General features: G+C 51.0%; 1 protein-coding gene across 1 annotated transcript in view; it reads left to right on the top strand.

Annotated features, from left to right (window-relative positions):
- The window catches only part of ALPK2 (alpha kinase 2), a 58006-nt gene extending 37520 nt beyond the window's left edge, over positions 1-20486 (top strand). The window contains exons 4-13 of the mRNA XM_049781670.1: positions 2218-2335; positions 2615-5332; positions 7391-7538; positions 9718-9845; positions 9948-9983; positions 11981-12255; positions 13357-13445; positions 14510-14727; positions 17343-17391; positions 20276-20486. Coding sequence (XP_049637627.1) covers positions 2218-2335; positions 2615-5332; positions 7391-7538; positions 9718-9845; positions 9948-9983; positions 11981-12255; positions 13357-13445; positions 14510-14727; positions 17343-17391; positions 20276-20486 — 3990 coding nt within the window. The remainder of the gene's footprint in view (positions 1-2217; positions 2336-2614; positions 5333-7390; positions 7539-9717; positions 9846-9947; positions 9984-11980; positions 12256-13356; positions 13446-14509; positions 14728-17342; positions 17392-20275) is intronic.
- The last annotated feature ends 1691 nt before the right edge of the window (positions 20487-22177 follow it).

Consider the following 22177-nt stretch of genomic DNA (forward strand, 5'->3'; position numbering starts at 1 on the left):
GTTCAGGGCACATTGCCAGCTGGGGTGTTGATGGTGACACCATTTTGGATTGTGGTTATGTTGCTGGGGAGGAGGGTTTGGCGTTTGAACCCAGGACCTCTCATGTGTAAGACATGGACTGTCACCAGAGCCAAGTCCTGGGCCTGCCAGTGTCTTTTACTGCTCCAGGGACATGCTCTGTTAAACAGTGATTTCTTGCGACAGCGAGAAGAGCTGTCATGAAGACAAGTGCCAGATGGTAAATTATAAGTGGCCCTGGGCGAGCACTCATGCAGGAGTGACTGAGACAGGGCCTGTTGAGCATATAGGGGAGGGATCTCCATGGAAAGGAAAAGACAACATGTGGCAATGGCTGCCGCTCCAGACCTTCCAGGACTAACCAGGTCACCTGCATGAGACACAGTGTTGTCAGCTGAAGGGATGGGTGTGCAGTGTCTTCTTGTAGAAGCTTCCGTGTCTTCAATTCTCTTGGAAGTTCCCTGTGCATGGCATGAGGGAGACCATGATGCTTTCCAGCTGAATCATCTATGTTTCTGAAGTTAAGGTGACCTGGGCTTTGCTGGGTATGTCCCCAAAACCAAAACCCTACCCCCCAAAAATGTCCAGTGGCTGGAGCGATAGTACAACAGGTCGGATGCTTGCCTTGCACTCAGCAGACCCCAGTTTGATCCTCAGCACCCCAGGTGGTCCTCTAGTCCCACCAGGAGTGATCCTTGAGCCTAGATCCTGGAGTAAGCCCAGTTTGAGACCCAGGTTCAAGGGCCCAAGCCTCCAGTCTCTGCAGAGAGATCAAAGATCTAGGACAGACTGGACATTAGTTCCCTCAGTTGACAAGGAACCAGACCCAAACCCCATCTGTCTCTCTACATAGCACCCTGTGATTCTCCACTGCACGAAGCACCTGCCTGTGACTTCTGTGCTGAGAAAAGACCTAGAGAGCCTGGAGCAGGGGACGCTAAGCCTAGGTTAGACTGGCACCCTCCAGCCATTCCTGTTTCCAGAGAGGCACTCATCCTCGCCCCCATCTCTGGAAAGGCCCCAGATCTCTGTGCTCATACCAGATATCTTTCAGGTACTGAGTGTGAAGGGATGGGGGAGAGGGGCCAGCGACCACGGCCGGTACTTCCTGTGTCTCAAGTTGACAGGAAGTGACCCTGAGCTGGCTCTCAGGTCAGCGTTGAGTGGAAACTGCAGCCTCTTCGTTTTGCTCACAAGATCTAGAAACTGCTAAGGGAGATGCAATGGGTCAACATCAATGGGTCAACTCCATTGATGCCTTCAATGGAGTAAAAGTTCAGTTCTGGGGCCAGAGTGATAGCACAGCAGGAGTGGCCTAACACCTCCCAAAGAATGTTGAGGTGCAGCCGGGGATGCTGAAGCATTCTCTCTTGTTGGGTTTATCCATATACAGTGTGGCACAAAACCAAAAAAAAAAAAAAAAGAAATTCTCAGTTCTGGCCCTGCCATGGTATTATCCAGCTCGTCTCTATCCATGGTGGGGGTAGAGGGTGTTTGGGGGTTTCCACCCACTCCAGCTGATCTGGAGTGGCAGGGGGACAGGCTGGGATGGGGGCCTGGGAGCTTCTGAAATGATTTGGAAATGACACTTGATGATGCTCAAGGGCTGTTCCTGGCTCTGAGCCCAGGGACCACACATTCAGGGGATCAAACCCAGGCCCCTGGGACTCAATCATTTGAGCATCCTCTAGATGCTCTGAGATTGTACAAAAAATCATGGAGGTAGATGTTCTGGAAAGTGTTGACTTTCCTCGACCTCAAAGTTGGCACAAAATGGTGAGTGGTGGTGGTGGGTTGACAGCCCTGGACCTTCAGTCTGATGATTTTCTTGGATTGAACAAGTGTTTGATTTGGTCTCCAGAACCCTGAGAGTCATCCTGTGTGTGTGTCTGAGGGGCTGACTGTAGCATGAAGCCACATGGAGGGGTCCCAGCCACCCATTGCCCTCTGCCTTCCTCTGAAGAGACTGCGGGAACCTCGCATCTGGGCAGGGAAATCATGTACCGGGGTACACTGGGGATGAGAGAAGGTACCTACAGTGGCTTAAATAGGCATTTCTCCCAGAAGTTGCTAAGTTATATGCAGAGATGAAGGCTGATGTTGGATCTTGGTCATGGGGACTAGAGTTTTGGGTGTTTTCCTCACCTTTACTATGGGCTCCCTGGGGTGAATCTATTAACCTCTTTTCCCTTTCCCTAGGCAAAAACTGAGGAGGCTCCACTTGGGGCTTTGGGGCTCCTCAGCCCTGCACCCACTAGCCAAGAGTCTGCGGGGGAGCAAGTGGAGGAGCCTGTGGAGCCCACAGAGGACTTGACAGGTGCTGTCTCCCACAGAGGAAGGACCAGTGATGACCATGTCCTGGAAACCTTGCATCCTCAGGGCTGGGGTTGTGCTGGCAGCACAAAGCCACCCAAGGGCTCCAATAGGGCCCACTGCAGGCCCACCATGTCCAGGGGAGCCTTAGGCCACACACTGAGTGTCCCCGAGGCCAACACTGTCCCCTGCTGTGTGTTCACGGCTACATGTGTCCATCCTGAGAGCCATGTGGACCCCTGTGAGCCAAAGGCACTGTCTGGGGCACTCCCGGGACCCCCAGGGTCCCCAGAAACTGTCTCCAGCCTGGACACTGCTCACCCTGGGCCAGAAGGCAAAGAAACAGAGGGTTCAGGGGGACCTTTCGGAACAGATGATGGGGGGACAGGTGAGAGCCCCGATTCTTCCTCTGGGTGCCTTGTGGATGGACATTTGCTGCTGGATGGCCCCCCACTGAGCCTGGAGCTGGACCAAGGCCAAGGCCAAGTGCCCGAGGTAGGTGAACATGATGAGGAGCTTGGTCTGCTCCAAACTACAGCTGCAAGGCCTCTACAGACCCCACTTCAAAGCAGCCTGGGAGCCGTAGAGGGCAGGCGCTCCCCTTCCCCCTGCCCTGCTGCCTGGACCCTGGACTCCCTGGAGGCCAAGGAGGACTCTCCAGGAGAGACTGGTCCACAGGGGCTGAGCCTGAGCATACTGGCAGAGCAGGGGGAAAGCTACTCTTCTGTACCGAGAAATAGCTCTTCCAGGGACCTTCCAGAAGCAGAAACAGAGGATGTGTGTGGTGGAACTTTTCCCACCGCAGACCTCCTGAATAATCACCCCAGGGACCCCCACAACACAGACCCCCTGGACACTGACTCCTGGGACCCTCACACCTTGGATCCCCTGCACAATGACTCCAGGGACCTCCATATCACAGACACCCTGGATAGTCACTGCAAGGACCACCACACCACGGACTCTCTGGCCAGTAAAAGCGCAGAGGGGACACACTCCCTGGAGATGCTGGCACCACCCAGGGTCTTTCTGGATGATCCACAGATGGCAGTGGACAGGTTAGCCACTGCCACTCCAGTGCACCCCAGCCAGCTCCTCCCTGTTTCGGTGGCCTGCTGCAGCCCGGAGGACAGCCTGGAGGAGCCCTCCTCTCTGGCACCCTCAGCGAAGAGCTCCCTATTGCCTCCCAGCCCCAGTCCCCCCTTGACCCCCACTGAGGCCCCAGAAGAAGGGTTTAGCCTGGATTCTTCAGGGCCCGACTCCCCCACACTCGTCCCTGAGGTCCCGGAGGGTGAGGGGTCTGAGAGTGACCCCTCTCTGGAGACTGGAGGTGAGCACCAGGCAGCAGTCAGAGTGAATAATAGATGCCTTCCTGGGGATCTCCCAGAACTCGAAGGAGCACTGTCACCGAGTGTCCCCAGTGAGAGCCCACCTGGGCCAGGATGCGCCCCTGGAGATGAGCTGAGCTCCACAGTGGCCCAGGACGAGAGCTGGACGCCAGCAGAAGCTACTGGGGCCCTGAGTCCACTGGGCCCCGTTTCTCAGACCCTCCTGGGGGCATGGGAAGGGGGTTCTGTGGGGTGCACAAGCAGGAAGCTGAGGATCATAACACTTGAGGCTTCCCTTCCCCAAGGCTGGATCCCAGGACTGCCTGAAGAGGGTCCCATGCTCCCAGCTGGCACAGACTCCCCAAGAACCACCAAGGCCCTGAGTACGCTCAGTCCTTGGTCCTGGGGACCCTCGGCTCTGACTGAGCCCAGAGACACCCTGGTCAGCCCGGAATCCACTAGAGACGTTCACAGACCTCAGCTCCAGCCACAGCCCCTGAACTGCGTGGGGTTCCTGGAGTCCTCTGTGGACCCCATGGATGAAAGCGAATCCTGCAGCTCTGGTGAGCACCACAAGGCACCCCAATCTAGAGAAAAAGAGGACTTGGGCTCCGGAAGCTCAGAGTCAGATGTGCGCCCAGCCTCCGCGGACAGCCCCAGCTTTCTGCAACAGCTCCTAACCTGTGCTCGTCTCCTTGTGTCCTCGGTGGATTCCAAACACCAGGAAGCAAGAGGGCCAGCAAGGCCCAGTGCAGTATTCACTGTAGGAATGCACCGGGTCGCAGACCCCAGCCAGCCCTTAAGTTTGCTGACAGCAGACAGTACCCCAGGTAAGGAAGTCATTCTTGGGGTACCCGACATCATCCAAGGCAGCGAGGGTTCAGAGAACAGAGAGCAGGTGCCCCATGGACAAACCCCTGTTTTGCAAGCCCTGGGCCCCCACGGAGGGGAAGAAACAATTTCCCAAGAAAACCACAGACCTGAGAGCAGCTGGAGAAGTTTTGAGGCAGAGGTGCCCTGTACACGAGACCCAGCAGACACGGTTCTCTCCGAGCTACCATGTCCCCATGAGCTGGCCACGGGGACAGGGACTGACACACACCATGCCCCGGACCAAGCCCATGGCATCCCCGAGAGTAACCTGGACCAGGCGAAAATCCACCAACCTATGATGTCTTCTGGCCTGGGAGAAAGTGGAGCTCTTGGGGATGAATTGAGGGACTCTGAGTCAGTCTCCAGTGACCTAGTCACGTCTCCCCCAGCCCCAAATATCTCCACGATCCCCCAACCCGGGGACCCTAACTCAGAGGCATCTCAGATCACGGACAGTCCAGCTGCAATTGCCTCCTTGAAGTTGCCAGGCCCCAAGGAGACTCAGAGGAATCTGGGTAGGATGAGGACGAGGGCAGGGATGGAAGTGAATCCCAGTCCCAAGCGCCCTGGGGCCCCTGTCTCTGAGACGGTGAGGAAGAAGAAACCAGAGCCCCCAGGGAGCGGGCATTTAGCTGACGGGATGAAGAAGAAGATTCTGTCTAGGGTGGCAGCCCTGCGGCAGCGTCTGGAGAAGGAAAACTGTTCCCGAAAAAGCATGACTCTGCCCAGGAAGGACTCTGAGCTGGGCAGCGAGGAGAAGAAGGACCCCAAGAAGCTGGCCTGCAGGAAGGGAGGGAAAGGTAAGCACCCTGTGGGCATTTGTTTGGGGAAGACCAGGTTGGAATTTCTTACTGGCTGGGGCTCCCTAACCCCCCAGGCTGTGGTCCCTAACTCCACAGGGTTACTCCATGGAGCCACCCACAGTGGTCCTGGCTGACAGGTGTGAGCCTTGAGCAGATTTCCAGGCTTGTTTGAGGGAGGAGGCTGACTAAGGTCGATGGCAGGTTCAAGTTGTACCTGCTTCCTACTTAATCACCATCAACAAATGCTCCTTCAGAGCAACTCAACAAGCCTTGTGCTGGATGTGAGTCATAGAGGGAAACTCTGGTTCCCCTCTTGCTCTTCATCCCAGGTGGTCTCAGGGAGGGCTCACTGAGATTAGACCCAAAGGCTAGGACTCTTCTCTCCTTCCCCCTCATCTCTGTCTGAGACATGAGGCCTCTGCACCAGGTTTCAGGCCATCAGCGAGCCTCAGGGCCCCGGCAGTGACTGGAATCAAACTTGGGTCAGGCTCATGCCAAGTCTGCACTCTAACCACTATACCACCTCTCTGCTCCCCCTTCCCAATGTTCTTGCTATGGGTTATGCACCCTAGTGTGAGGTGACATCTCCTTGTCATTTATGCTAACTTTAGGGCAGCTGTGGGTTGCATGATGTATTTCCGTTCTCAAAACCGCAGGGAACCTGGGGTGCGTAGACTGACATTCCCAGTTCCAGTTACTCTGAAGGAATCCTGGGGCTTCTTGGCTTGGGAGGCTGTGCTGCCTCCCAGTGGCAATTCTGAGTAATTATGCATTCCTCCCCTCCATGCTGAGCTCTCATTCACTCAGGTTCACTCATTCGGGTTCACTCACTCAGGCCTGTGATCTCAGCACAGGCTTGGGAATTCTGTACTGATTCCATGTCATCCAGACACTTTCCTTTTGGTCATGAAATTCACTTCAGCGGCCTCAGAAATTATCTGGGAAGAGAGTTGACTTTAGCAGGTTCCTCACTGGGACTTTAACTAACCTATGTTCCTTGGAGAACCTGGACTTTATACTACTAGGGCGCCTACAGGAAAGTGACTTGCTTCTGGGAGTTCCTGAAGGGGGAAAAACAGTGCAGGATGGTGTAGGCCAGCAGCGTCCTCTGGTTTGGAACAGAGGCCTGGGCACCCTTCTTTGCCACCCAAGTTTGCAGTGGCCAGCAGTTAGGATTGTGTTTATGGAATTGTGTTTATGGAATTTATGGATTGTGTTTATGTAAATCTCTGTGCCCCTAGGTCTGGTTTGTTGTGCCCTATAGGGTGTGGCTATGGGTGGCTCTGATTTGTTCCACAAAATAACTAATCATATTACTAGAAAAAGACTACCAGGTGGTCTCTTTCCAGGCCTGCCTTCTTCACTGCTGACAGTCACAAAATTTCTCCCTAAACACCAGCTTTGAGCCCAAAGTCTGGAGATTCCTGAAGAGCATCACATTTGGCCCTGGCCCTATAGACTGTCTCTATAATTTTCTTCTTCCTTCCCAATCATTTTTTTAGATAGGAGTTCAGGGCTAACTCCTAGCTCTGTACTCAGGGATGATCCTGTGGGATCGAATGAGATGCCAGGATCAAATTCAGGTTGTCAATCCAGGTGTGCAAAAGCAAGCCTTGGTTTATCATCCTATCTCTCCAGTCCCTTCCCTCGCCATCTTAAAAGAATTGAAGTTGTAGTACAAATCCATAATCATCAAAATAGCATGGTACTGGAATAGTGACAGACCCTATAATCAATGGTTTAGAATAGACTATCTAATGACAAACTCCCATATATAGCTCCCACAGTCAGCTAATTTTGACAAGGAGCTGAGACTATGAAATGAAATAAAATGACTTCTTCAACAAATGGTGTTGGGACAAAAAATTTAAAAGTCCATCAAATTGCATTTTATTTTATTTTACAAGCTTTCTCAAGGGGTTTTGAGGATTGAGTTTCCTACTAAATTGACCTGGTACTTTTCCTGCTGTGTGCATCCCCCACAATTCCTCTCCCAACTCTGAGCTTCCTCAAACCCTTATCAGAACACCCACCACACCAATCTTTGGTTTCTAGCTCCGGTGTTGCTGAAAAGGATCCAAGCTGAGCTGTTGCCTGACCACCCTGGGAACCTGCAGTTAAGCTGTCAGTTTTCTGAAATTCATGAAGATTCTATCATTCGGTGGACTAAGGATTCGGAAGCCATAGCCCAAGTGCAGAGAAGGTGTGCTGTGTCTGCCTATCCTTTCTAATGTTTACTTTGTGTCCTGGCTCTGGAAGAGAAGAACCAATAGCAAGAATGGGTCAGAGGAGGAAGGGCTGACGGCAGATGTCTCTGTCTGGGCAGGGGAAGTGATGGCGGGGGTCCTTGAGGCTCTATCCCAAGCATGTGTGCCTTGAAGTCTGAAAAGCTTCTATGTGTCTTTGAGACCAGGCAAGTGTCCAGGCCCCTCCTGGTGTGAGGTCCTGAGGCTGGGAGAGAAGCTCTGCCACCACCTTAGCAGAGCCTGTTCTCGCTTTTTAGTTGAGTTCATCAGCCATGGGGTTACAAGCCCGGGAAGGTCCTTTTGGGACAGGCTGGGCTGCAGGAAGGTACCACCACAGGGAAGGAGAGCATCTGGTCCTCAGAGAGGAACCAGGCTGCTGGGGGAGGGGGTCCTCAGATCTTAGACAAGGGGAACATGGGAGAGGGAGACTACTGTCAACAACCCGATTGTGAAGACCTGAGGATGCTCCTCAGGCATCTATGGCCCCTCCCTATGGACTTTCCCTACAGTCTCCAGTAAGGCCCCCTCTCATGTCACCCTACAGTCTTCCTATAGCTCCCACAGCCCTCTAGAGTCCCTCCTACAGTACTCTTATGGCCCTTCTAAGCCCTCCCACAAACTCCCATACAGTCCCCCTAAAGTCCCTCTACATCTCCCTATAATCTCCCCTACAGTCCTTGCTACAGATCCCCAAAAGTCCCCCTACAGTTCCCTATAGTTCCTTTATAGTCCCTACTACAGCCTCCCTACAGTCCCCCTAAAGCCCACCTACAGTTTCCTACAGCACCACTACAATCTCCCCCACAGCCCCCTACAGCCCCACGGATGATTGACCAGTGTCACGAACCCACGTGATCTCCCACATCTGGGCTGTGGCTGCTCCTCCTAGAAGCAAGCTCTTGGTGAGATGAAACCTATGTTGTTCAAACCATTCTCCAGCACCCCTTCCTAACCAGGGCTCCCCACCCTCACAGACGGTCATTTGAGGAGGCAGATGTCTGAGGCACTGATGAGGACCAACCCTCCTCCCCCAGTAAGCATTTCCTGGAGTAAGTTCTGGCTCTATCCTCACAGAACAACCATAAATCATTTACATAGACTAACTGTGCCTCAGTTTCCTTTCCTGTGGCCTGGTAGGAGGCATCCTTCTCTCATTGTAAGGGTCTAAGAAAGACTTGAAGTAGACTTTTGATTGGTGAGCACAGTGCTGGGTATACACCAAGTGCTTGATCCACATTAGCTATCACCACCTCCACTGTTGCCTGGGTTCGATTCATAGCACATCGCTTGGCTTTTTATTTTAATGCTAACATATCTTTAGTTATTTTATCAGAAACTTTATTATAAAACTGTGATTTATCAAGATGTTAATAATACAGTCATGTCAGGCATTAAGTGTTCAAGTTTCAATCCCATCACCAACGTGACCCTCCCTTCACCTTTGTCCCCTGTTTCCTACCCAATACCCACCCTAGCCTGCCTCCTTGCAGGCACAAAATATTTACTTCACACTGTTTGTTACCACACAAAGACAAATGGAATCATCAAAACTTAGATCAATAAGGGTCAGTTTGAAATGATTGTTCTATCTCTCCGTGATGTTACTTTATAACTTCCCAATCAGGTTTCCTGTGATCCTATTGGCTGACACTACTATGAAATTTGAGGGATGTGACATAGCTGCTTGTGGCTGCACAGTCCAGAATTTATAGATCTGGAACATATCTGGTGTCTTGGCAGTTTGATAAGGTTAAGTTGAGGATCTGGGCTGTTTTCATAGGAAGGTTTTGTGGGCTACTGTGGTTCATGAATTCCTTTTTTATTTTCCCTATTGTACCTGTGCTGAAATGTGGTTTGGAGTTTTCAGGTTTCCTTCAAAAAATTAGTCAGATAATCAAGGTGAATTCCAAGCAGAAAGTTCAGAGACACTGCCTTCCAAATGTGTAACAGAGAAAAGGGTTTCAGGTCAATCCACACTCCTTGAATGCTCCAGGAAAGGAGAAAATACCCCAGCACCAGTTCAAAATCATCCCTGCAGGAGTAGGTCTCGCTCACCATCTACATTAGCAGACCGGGCCACACGTCCCTTCATCTTGGCATGAGGAGGCCCACAAACATGAATGTCCCCCATTGCAGCGCAGGGGACAACTCCACAGTGTCCTTGGCCATCGTGCAAGCCAGCCAGAAGGACCAGGGCCTCTATTACTGCAGCCTCAACAACAGTTTCGGAAAAGTGACGGCGGAATTTAACCTCACTGCCCAAGGTAACCCGGACCCTTCGATGCAAGGGAAACCGGCCCCCCTGCTCTGCTTCCAGGTCAAAGTGTCCTAGTGTACTGAAAGCCTCTCTCTCCTTTCTCTTCCAGTCCTACAACAGCTCTCCAGCTGCCCAGATGTTAAAGGTAAGGGCCTCAGAGTTGGCTCAGGAGTGATGGGGTGGGGTTGAACCACTGGCTGGACTGCAAAGCCCTATTGCCTGTGGATCAGTGGAGCCAAGATGTTCTAGAATTGTGTTCCTTACAGAGGAGAACTAGCTCTCATGTGCCCCTGTTGGGGAGTAAGATTTGGGGCCAACACACTTTTGCCTTTAAGTATTAGACTTGTGGTTTGTGTCTGTGAGGGAAAGCAAAAAGCTTGGCATGTTTCCTGGAGCATCCTGGAAAACCCTTGGTTCATTTTTGTCTCTGATGGAGAAGCTTTGGGGCCTCCCATTCCCCATGTAGAAATTTCTCCCTCTGAGAAGTTTAATATTTACATTAAATTATATTATAATGTTGTGCAAAGTTATTCTCTGATTAAAAAAATTAAAGCTCTGAGGAGAGCCCTGCTTTAATGAGCCAAATTAATTGCAGCTAATCCAGCACCTGCTGGTGTTTCGGGGTTTCAGAGTCACCCCAGAGAAGGGGAATGTGATGGGAATTAGACACAGGAAGGTCCAGCCCATCTCCTGTAGGGTGAGATAGACAGGACCTCCTGCCCTCATGGGCACAGTTGAGAACAACTTTTGTCTTTAGCTCATCGAGTTGAAAGAATTTTAGAGCAGAAAGTACATGTACTTCAACTTTGAATAATTGAGGGAATGGGAAGAACAGACAGCAGAAAATTAAGCTTGTATTGATTGGGCTCTGGAAAAGAGGCATAAAATATTTATATTTTTTGGTTTCAGAGCCACACTCAGCTGTGCTCAGGGCTCTATGCTCAGGGATCACCCCTGGCAGTGCTCAGAGGACCATATGGGATGCTGTGAATTGAACTTGGGTTCAATAACAGCCCAATAATGGCAACCCTATTTGCCGTACTATTGCTCCATTCCATATTTTTTATATTTATAGAAAATAATTTTCTATAATATTAATTCTATAATCTTTAAGTACTGGTAGGAGCAAATTGTTGAAGCTAATCATAAAATTAGAATTAAGAATATTGAATTCTAGGGGCTGGCGAGGTGGCGCTAGAGGTAAGGTGTCTGCCTTGCAAGTGCTAGCCAAGGAAGGACTGTGGTTCAATCTCCCGGCGTCCCATCTGGTCCCCCCCAAGCCAGGGGCAATTTCTGAGCACTTAGCCAGGAGTAACCCCTGAGCATCAAACGGGTGTGGCCCGAAAAACAAAAAGAGAATATTGGGTTCTATAAAAAAAATTATGTCTCCATTTGGCTACCTAGCTTTGAAATACAACTTTTTGAAAGGAGGAGGTTTGGGCCATACCCAGAAGTGCTCTGAGGTTACTCTTGGGTTGAAACTCAGGTATTTCTTCTGGTGGTGTTCAGGGACCATATGGGATGCTGGGGATTGAACCCAGGGTTAGCTACATGCAAGGCAAGTGTCTTACCAGCTATTCTATCTCTATAGCCCCCTTAAATATAATATAAAAAAGCAACTATAGAACTTCTTTTTTCCTTCCTTCCTTCCTTCCTTCCTTCCTTCCTTCCTTCCTTCCTTCCTTCCTTCCTTCCTTCCTTCCTTCCTTCCTTCCTTCCTTCCTTCCTTCCTTCCTTCCTTCCTTCCTTCCTTCCTTCTTCCTTTGTTCCTCCCTCCTTCTTTCTTTCCCTCCTTCCTTTCTTTTCTCCTTCCTTCCCTCCTTCACCCTCCTCCTTTCTTTCCTTTCTTCTGAAATGAGCTGACCTCAGTTCCATCTCTGGCACCCACAACCTGTCTGGAGTGACCCTGAGCACCACCAAGTGTGGCCCCCAAACCAAACCAAACCAAACCAAAATCAAATGAATTGCAAATAAAATGAAAAGCCCATGGTAGTGGTGGTAGTGGGACTAGTTTTAAGGGTGGGAACTGCACAGGCTCTCTGCAGGGGGCTGTAGGGAGGAGTGCTGATGGGGCGGGCGAACCAAGCAAGGTGAACCAAGGTGAGGGTGAACCAAGCAAGGGTGAACCTCTGCCTGTTGCAGCGTGCGAGGAGATCGAGTTCAGCCAGCTCATCTTCAGAGAGGACTTCCTCAAGGACAGCTACTTCGGGGACCGGCTGCATGGCCAGATCGCCACGGAGGCATTGCACTTCGGCGAGGGCGTGCACCGCAAAGCCTTCCGCAGCCGCGTTATGCGTGGCCTCCTGCCTGTCTTCCAGCCCGGCCATGCCTGCGTGCTCAAGGTGCACAACGCCGTGGCCTACGGGACCAGAAGCAACGCAGAGCTGGTGCAGCGGAACTACAAGCTGGCCGCGCAGGTGCGGGGAGACCACGGGAGCACCGTCTCCCTGTTTCAGGGAGCTCTGCTCATCTGGGGGTGTGGGGGTCAGGACCTCATTCACGGCAGCCCATTGGGGACTCAGTCAATGTCGCAGCCCCTTCATCCATTCTTTGTTTGTTTGTTGTTTTGGGGGGTCACATCCAGTGCAGCTCAAGGGTTACTTCTGGCTCTGGGCTCAGGAATTGCTCCTGGTAAGTTTGGGGGAATATGGGATGCTGTGGATACAACCCTGTTCAGCCACATGCAAAGAAAACGCCCTACCTGCTGTGCTATCATCTGCTCTCCCTTCACCTATTCAGGCCTGGCCTGGGACCCCATCTGCTATTGGGGACCACTCTGAGATTGCAGGGGTGTCTGACAGGAAAAGGGAGGGTCTGACTGCTGCTTTGGTCCCAGGACCCCCAAGATCCGCTCAGAGCAGGAAGAATTTCCAGAGGGGCTTATTTTGGGGGGAGCCTGTGGCCTGCCCTGCCAAAGTTGGCATCGAGATCACCCCCATGGACTGATAAGGCTTGAGGATGCTGACTATGAGGCCCTCATTCTCCAGGGCCTCAGTTTCACCGCTGTTATGGTCCTTTTCCTGGGTTGCCTTTTCCTGCTCCTTGCCCTTCCTTCCTCTTTCTGCCCGTTGTGACTGCAGAGAGGGCGGCTCTGAGTATGCAAACCTGTCTGGAACAGAAGATCTGCCTCAGTACAGCAGAGCAGTGCCACCATGTACTACAACAGAAAATAGCAATTGTCACTCTTGATAGGACTTTGGGAAAATACCTGAGAATCCCGGAGGTGTCTCCCACGGTCACACCCCTGAAGGGCTTAAGTGGGAGGGTCTCTTGGGCAACCCCTCTGGCCGAACTTCACCTGCAATCCTGAGGCCTGCAGGCCAGTCCTGCAGCACCAGGACCAGTTCCAGACTTTTGCATGTAGACTTTCTTCCAGTCTGAGATCTGGGGGCCCGTAGTCTCATCCCTGGGCATGAAGGAAGGTGCTGGGTTTGACACTTGGAGCCTGATTGCACCTCACTGAAGGACTCTCAGACTTCTTCTCATTACTTGTTTTTCTTGTTTTTTTGCTGTCGCAGGAATGCTATGTCCAAAATACTGCCAGGCACTATGCCAAGATCTATGCTGCTGAAGCCCAGCCTCTGGAAGGCTTCGGGGAAGTGCCAGAGTGAGTGTTTGTTTGCATCTTGCCTGGGCACCTCTACTTCTGTCCTGGGGGTGGGGTGGGGGTCCTAGGAGGCCTGGAGGGTTGGGGGAGGTGGGTAGTGATACAGGCACACAAAGGCCAGCATTGGAGTTGCTCTTTGTTAGCTTATGGATGTGCCTGATGGCAAAAGAAACTGGTCAACCGAGGCTCCCAGAAAGTTATCGATCCTCTTTATAGGATTTGTGTGTAGGGGGGTGGGGGGGGAGATAGATAGGTGGATTGCTTAAATAAATGGTGCACCATATTAAATATATTTAATAGAAAAGAACAGGCGGGGCCAAAGAGATAGCATAGTGGTAGAGCATTTGCCTTGCACGCGGCCAACCCAGGAGACAGTGGTTTGCTTCCCGTATCCCATATGGTCCCCCAAGCCTGCCGGAGCAATTTCTGAGCTCAGAGCCAGGAGCACCCTGAGCGCTGTTAGGTGTGACTCAATCCCACCCCACCCCCCCAAAAAAAGAAAAGAACCACGCTGCCCAGTCAATGAGAAAAATGGAAGAGAATATAAGTCTGGTACCAACTCTTGATCTTTTGATGAGTATAAAACTAAACTCAGTGTCAGGCCAGAGAGATGGTACAGCAATAGGGTGCTTGCCTTGCACATGACCAACCCAGGTTCAATTTCCCGCATCCCATATGTCCCCTGAGCACTGCCAGGAGTGGTTCCTGAGTACCAACCTAGGAGTAACCCCTGAGCACTGCCAGCGTGATCCAAAAAGAAAAGAAAAACTAACTTGGTGCAGGGCCAGAGGAGAGGGGCTTGAGAGACAGGGGATAAAGTAGCCGAGAACCAATTCTGGAATTCTGCTGAGATAGGTGACACTAATCACTGTCATCCACTCACTAGCTAACTAGTAGTGACCTAAGGAAACACTTGGATCCAGTCTCTACTTGGCAAAGCTAATGTGACTGAGTGAGTGGGAAGACAAAGGGCTGTGCCTGCCACTACGAAGAGGGGGGACTGCCCCCACCCCCAGTCCTTGCCCCTCCAACAATGCCCGTGCTCTTTATTCTCTTTCTCTCAGGATCATTCCCATTTTTCTTATCCACCGACCGGAGAACAACATCCCTTATGCCACCGTGGAGGAGGAGCTGATTGGGGAGTTTGTCAAGTATTCCATGAGGGATGGGAAGGAGATCAACTTCCTGAGGAGGGACTCAGAGGCTGGTCAGAAGTGCTGCACCTTCCAGCACTGGGTCTACCAGAAGACCGGTGGCTGCATGCTGGTCACAGACATGCAGGGTGAGAGAGAGAGAGAGAGAGAGAGAGAGAGAGAGAGAGAGAGAGAGAGAGAGAGAGAGAGAGAGAGAGAGAGAGAGAGAGAGGAGGGAGGGAGGGAGGGAAGGGGAGAGAGAAAAGAAAGGAAAGAGAGAAAGGGAGGATGAAAGAGAGAAAAATTCATTGAAAACTCATTTTCTCTTTTCATTGTTGGATTTTTAAAAACTTTTGGGGGGTTCGGGATTTTGGGCAACACTCAGAGGCACTCAGGGGTTACTCTGACTCTGTACTCAGAAATCACTCCTGGCAGGCTCCAGGGACATATGGGATGCTGGGGATCAAACCCCAGTTGGCTGTGTGCAAGGTAAATGCCCTACCCATTGAGCTATCGCTCTGGCCCCAAGGGTTTTTAATTTGTTTAATATTTTTTGATGGTTCTACTTCAGGCACGATCTCAAGGCTCTCTCCCTGGCAGTGCTCAGGGGACCACTTGGTGCTGGAGGTTAAATCCGGGTCTCTGACAGGTAAAGCGTGTGCTGCAGGCCAGCTCCCTGCACCCATGTTCTCTCTTTACCTGCAGCAGTAGCACCTGTTCATAAAGAGTTAGAAAGAAAATCAATCCACAAAGTTCAAAGACTTTCTGTCACATAACTTTAAAAGTGGTGACATGATGGGCTGGGCGGTGGCGCTGGAGGTAAGGTGCCTGCCTTGCCTGCGCTAGCCTAGGACGGACCGAGGTTCGATCCCCCGGCGTCCCATGTGGTCCCCCAAGAAGCCAGGAGCAACTTCTGAGCGCATAGCCAGGAGTAACCCCTGAGCGTCACAGGGTGTGGCCCAAAAACCAAAAAAAAAAAAAAAGTGGTGACATGAGGCCAGAACAACAGTTTATTTAGCAGGTAGGGCACTTGCCTTGCAAGCAGCCAGCCTGGGTTCGATCCCAGGTACCCCTTAAGGTCCCCTGAGCTTGCCAGGAGTAATCTCAGTGTGCAGAAGTGGAGTCAGCCTTGAGTACCACCACGCATGGCCCATAAATAACAACAAAGTAGATGTTGTATGTGTAGCTACAAGCTACAAATTTCAGAACAATAGCAACTACCGCAAAATACCCAAAGAAGGGCTTTTGCGATCCAACGCCCCCTCTTTTTCACAACTATTGATTGGTTTGGTGCTCGGGAGCTACTCCTGGCTGGTGCTCAGGGGATGATAGGGACTCGTGTGTGCAAGGCAAGTGCTCCACCACTAAGCCCTTTCCTCAGTGCCCTCCACATCTTCCTGTACCCGCCCCTGTACTGGGGACTGTAGGAGACTTGCTGCGATTCTAATTGTAGCTTGGAAAGAAGCAAGAAGTGGTTCTCAGCTGAGTGAAAGGCTCCAGACCTGCTCTGGCCAACTCAGGGTGCTTCTGTTTGTTTCCAGCCTGTCCTGTGGCTCCATCCCAGGGGGATGTTGCTCTACACTAGCACGGACCTTTCCGTCCTTTCCTGGCTGCTCCTCAAAGGACTGGCGACCCTGGCAGGAGGGGCTCTTTGTCTTTTTTGGAGAATGGATAGGGGTTCCTTTGTCCCTGTCTCAGGCAGGCCTGAAAGCCACCGCCACACTCTGAGAAAAGTCACTTCCCCACTCTCACAGCTGATCTACTCAGTGGGGAAGGGGTCCAAACTGGGCCTAGGCTCTGGCAGGGTACACGGAACCCCCAGCACTGTTGCAAAAGTTGTGTCCCTCGATTGCACTGGGACAGCTAGAGAGGCAGTACAGCAGATGCAGTGATGGCCCTGCACACAGACAGCCAACTGGGTTCTATCCCTGGCACCGCACATTTTCCCTTGGTTTCACCAGGAGTGAACCCTGAGCATCTCCAACTGTGGCCCTAAACCAAACAAACAAACAAACAAACAACATGAGGGAAGAAAGCTGGGATGGGACAGGGGCAGGTGTCAGAGCCACTGTCTGAGCCCAGGTTTGGTGGAGGTTAGGGGGTGAGAATTCAGGACAGGGCTATCTCTGCCTCACCATGGGCCTGGCTCTAGCCTCCCTGGCTCCGTGGCTCCCTGGCCAGTGCTCTTGGTCACTCCTGTGGGAAGCCAGAAGCAAAGACACTCAAGGGTTTGAGTCACCACCGAGTTCCCCACTTGAGTTGAGTGAGAGGGTGAGGTGGGACTGAAAGGTAGAGGCTGGACCATCTGTAGCAGCTCTGGGTCACCCCAGAAACCCAAGGCTGGATCAGCAGATGGACTTTTTGGGGATAGGAAACCGTGTCTAATGTGAGACTTTGAATGGAACAAATGCAGGTTGGGGAGCCCCAGACACTCCCCTTTCCCTGCCAAGGTCCCCGTCTTCCTCTCACCCTGGAAGGTTTCACTTGGAGTCCATGTGGGGTGAGCACTCGTGGTCAGGGCTTGGATTCCTGAGGCAGCAGGTTGGGATCATTTCTGGAGCCCCACAGATCGCTCTTAGGAGCCTGGCTGGGTTCTAGGTGTCCCTGTCCAAACCCCTCAAAGTAGTCCATGCTATGGGAAAGCAGAGAACATGGATTTTTGCAGGGAGGGAGATTCTGGGGTGTCACCTTCTCCCACAAACATTGCCACTGTCCCCTAGACAATACACCTGATCACTCAGCCTCTGTATCTCTCTCCTCCCAGGGGTCGGAATGAAGCTGACCGATGTGGGCATTGCAACACTGGCCAAGGGGTGAGTAGGCGACATTCCAGTGTCCACTGTCCTATCCTGCTCAGAACTAATGTTCCCCCCTTGTAAAATCACTCTACACACTGTATTTCCAAACTGGGTGAATGGGTCTGAAGTGGGGTAGCCGTGAAGAATAAACTAAGCTAGTCAGGAGAGAATCACGGAGTCACTTGGCTTCTTACCGCTTTGTCTCTCTGGGTCCGCCAAACCAGCTTTTCTTTTTCTTTCTTTCTTTCTTTCTTTCATTCTTTCTTTCTTTCTTTCTTTCTTTCTTTCTTTCTTTTTCTTTCTTTCTTTTCTTTCTTTCTTTCTTTCTTTCTTTCTTTCTTTCTTTCTTTCTTTCTTTCTTTCTTTCTTTCTTTCTTTCTTTCTTTTCTTTCTTTCTTTCTTCTTTCTTATCTTCTTTCTTTCTTTTCTTTCTTTCTTCTTTCTCTCTTCTCCTCTCTCTTTTCTTTCTCTCTCTCTCCTCTCTCTCTCTCTCTCCTCTCTCTCCCCTCCCTCCCCCTCCCTCCCCTCCCTCCCCCTCCCTCCTCCTTCCTTCCTTCCTTCCTTCCTTCCTTCCTTCCTTCCTTCCTTCCTTCCTTCCTTTTGTTTTGTTTCTTGGGCCACACCCGTAATGCTCAGGAGTTACTTCTGGCTATGCGCTCAGAAGTTGCACTGCTTGGGGACCATATGGACACTGGGGGATCGAACCGCGGTCCGTCCAAGGCTAGCGCAGGCAAGGCAGGCACCTTACCTCTAGCGCCACTGTCCGGCCCCAAACCAACTTTTCTTTATTCTCCCACTACAAATTCAACCATGTGGGGGAGGTTTGAATGAGATCCAGGTGGACTTTTACATATCAAAAGGATATATAAAAAGGAAAGAGGAAGTTGGGGGAATACCCTTGTTTTTGGTAAAAGCAGGGTGTGATTTAATACCCCCCAATACCTGTGTACTGGTTCTCATAAAGAAACACTTGTAGAAGCAAGATCTCTGCAAATAGCTTTTAGATGAGCTACTTAGAGGTGTGTGTGTGTGTGTGTGTGTGTTGGTGTGTGTGGTGTGTGTGTGTGTGTAAGAAGAGAGAGAAAGGGAGATGTATTTGCAGCTGAGTGCAATGAATTCATTTGCACATTGAAAATACATACCTCTTTCCTATCTAACCCTCAACATTACTTTAGGTGCTGGTGACAGGACACTGTGGGTTGATTATGGATGCTGAGACTTGGTCATGATGAGAGTTGATTAATTGATTAATTAAAAAAACAACCAGAAAAACCAACCTTCCCCATTTAGGCTGCCAGCATTGGCAGGATCTTTATTCTTCGAGGGGAAGGAAACACCTTTGTATCATAAGAAATGCTTCTTGGCATCTCAGTCCAGCCCACACATGAAGTTTCAAACACCTCATAAATGCCCCATCTTGTTCAATGTCACGGTGTGACTATGCCAAGGGTTAGTCATCATAAATCTCACGCAGCATTAATGGCCCTGGGGTGACTCTGGAGAAAGTGTTTCTACCTCATTTGATCTTTAATGATTCCCACATGCACTGGGCAGGGGTGTGTGATCCCTGAACCTCAGTACTGATATATGTGAGCACAGCAGCTGGAGCATATGCCCCAGTGAGCACTGTAGGGAAGGTTCGTCCAGAGCAGTTTCCTCTGGGCAGTGTTGACATGTGAGTTTGAGGTGGTGCCTGCAGAGAGCTCTGTCTTCATCCCATCCCTGTCTTTATAGATCTCGCCCTTGGGGACCAGAACAATAGCACAGTGGCAGGATGCTTTCTGGCACACGGCCGATCCTGGATGGACCCGGGTTTGATTCCTGGCATTCCATATGGTTCCCGTAGCCTGCCAGAAACGATTTCTGAGCACAGAGCCAGAAATAACTCCCTATCATGTTTGTAATCACGGTGTTTAAATAAAGATAATTATAAAAAAATAAAAATTAAAAATAAAAAAGAAATAACTCCCTGAGCACTGCCGGGTGTGGTCCCAAAACAAAACAAAAAACCACAAGAGATATTTCCCTGAGGAAAAGAAGGAGCTAACTGGTGGGTGTAGTTTTAGAAATGTCGGAAATAATTGCTGCTCTGCGCTGCAGTGAGGGTACCCAATACCCCCGTACCCAATCCCCCCCACACTACCAAGATGTGCCCCTGGAGACAGCAGAATCGAGATTGAACCACAAGGGGGCACTAGAGCCAACACGTTGGCCCTTGCAGCTCGTATTTCTTTTCTCCTGGCTATGCAGACCCTTTGCAGACCCTGTCACCTGGCAAGGGTCAACTTCCCTCTTCCCGAAGTGTTTAGGACCGAGGACATTTCCCCTCCAGTTTATGATTGGGAAAGAATAGGTCTCAGGCTGATGACCAAAGGCACTTTATTCCATTCCAACAAGGCTTATATAGGACAAGAGGAACTGAAATACATGCAAGTTGGTGGTAGGACATAGCAGATTTCATGGCATTTAGGTGGTAATTTCTCAAATTGTAATGGGTCTAAATGGAACATCGTCTTTTGACCAAAAGTCTCTAGAATTCTTGATTTGGACCCTCTGGACAGCAAGGGGTGGCTGTGAGTCATACACAGAATTAGTTTCTTCTCACAGTGGGGCTCATCCAAAACAGGTCAGTACAACTGAGAGGAGGAAGAAAGCAGAAACTCTGTGGATTTGGGGCATAAGGGGGGCTTATCCCTGGCACAAACCCATGTGCCCCCCCTATTTTTCCATGCAGGCATTGTTTAATCAATGGTTGACTGTGCTTGTGACCAGAGGAACAGACATATCTTCTACGCTCTGTTGTCCACCTCACCCCATTTATGTTTATATTGAACTTTTAAATCTGGGAAAAAATAAGTTTGTAAACCTAATCAGTGCCTCATTTCTCTGCAACTCTCAGGTACAAAGGATTTAAAGGCAACTGTTCCATATCCTTCATCGACCAGTTCAAAGCTCTCCACCAGTGTAATAAGTATTGCGAGATGCTGGGGCTGAAATCACTGCAGAGTCAAAGCCAGAAGCCCAAGAAATCCAGTTGTGTGGTGGGGAAGAGCAAGGCGGAGCCCCTCTCCAGGAAGGCCTCTGGGAGCCCCGCAGAAAAGAAATCCTGAAGTTCTCACAAGTCGTCAGCCCCCTGCAGGCCACACTGTGCAGGAGCCTGGGAGAGCCCCAGGACTGTCCATCTGTCCTTTTTTGCTTGTCCTGCAAGATGTTGGGACTGTCCTTCCTGCCTGTCCGCTGTCACTCCTAAGCTGTCACCGTCTCTCTGCGCCCCAAGGACCTGGGGCGGGATTGGTGACCAGACTTCAGGAACCAGTTATCCCTTCCGTAGATGTCCCAATTCCGTGCACCCCGTTAGTGGTCCTGCCATTCTCACTGATGTCTGTCCACGGGGTACGTGAGGCTGTGTTGTCAAGCACCTGGTGCTGGGCCAACCTACCCCCTCTCCTCAACCAAACAGCCTCTGTGCCCCCACTCCCTCCCGTGCCAGTGCGTGGAACATGCAGAGGGTGGAGGACCCGCAGCCCTGCCCACTTCACCTTTTCGTCCTGCCTTCTGCTTCATTAAATTCTCACAAGATTAAAATCGAGTCATTTCCATACCCTTTGGCTATGACCCAGACACTTTCTCTCCATGGCCCCTTCCCCTTGCTCTGTTTTGAGGGTGGGGCTATATACCTGGCAGTGCACAGGTGTTACTCCCAGCTCTCTGCTCAGGGATTCACTCCTGTTGGTGCTCAGGGAACCATATAAGGTGCTGGGGATTGAACCTGGGTTAATTCCATGCCAGGCAAGGGCCTTAACCAATGTACTATTTTTGTGGCCTTCCTATGTTCTTAAGCCACTATTTTAGTTACTTTCCTCTTAGCACCAGGACCGGGCTCTCTTAGCAGTGGGGGTGAGCTCATCTTGGCTTTGACCACTCACACTTGTCCAGAGAGAAAAGAAACCAGCCAGCCACCTGGTCTTTCTTGTACTTTCTTGTACTTATGTTCCGTGGGTTGAGTACTTGCTCGCCTTGCACTCAGCCAGCTTGGGTTTGATATCTGGAGCTGCCTGGGATCCCTCAAGCCCTGCTGTGAGTTACTCCTAAACACAGCCAGATGAGGACCAAAATACACACAAAAACTTATTTAGCCAGGAGATTCTTTCTCAGGATCCTACAAAGGAATGGAACCCAGGGTGGATTCCTCCTGCCTCTTCCCAGCCCAGCACCCCTGTCTCTACCTGCAGGGCTGATGCCTCTATTGTACTTCACATCCCATATCACTACAGGATGGTGGTATCAAGCCCTCACCCTGCTACTCGCTACCCGAAGCCCTCTCCTAGTGCAGGGCATGCTTCAACATAGGGTACACTGCACCCTGCAGAGCTCTGACCATACTCCCTTGGTATCTCCTCATCTCTGCTCTTGCCCGCCCTGACCTGTCTGCTCAGATGGTTCTCTTGCCCCAAGTTCTGCTTATCTGTAATCTTTCCAGAGAGTAAGTAGGGTGCTGTTGGGGACAGATTTCAACTCTTCCTCCATTATTTCTCTCTCCATATCTGGGAGTGTTCCCCCTTCTTTGGGCAACACATATGATGCTTCTTCCCATGAACATGCATTAAGTTCTCACTAGGGAAAACACTGCTGTTACTTGATCAGATCTGGGGGACTTAGACCAACCCCCCCCCCCATGGGAAGGATGGGTCTAGAGTCTGGAAGTGCTGAGGGGCCACAAGGCCTGAGCACTGCTGCTTGATACTATAGAGAAGCAGCTGCTTGGGGACAGATGGGAAGCAAGTCTCTGGGAAGCTCCTAG

The sequence above is a fragment of the Suncus etruscus genome, chromosome 10, assembly GCF_024139225.1.
Source record: "Suncus etruscus isolate mSunEtr1 chromosome 10, mSunEtr1.pri.cur, whole genome shotgun sequence".
NCBI classification, from domain to species: domain Eukaryota; kingdom Metazoa; phylum Chordata; class Mammalia; order Eulipotyphla; family Soricidae; genus Suncus; species Suncus etruscus.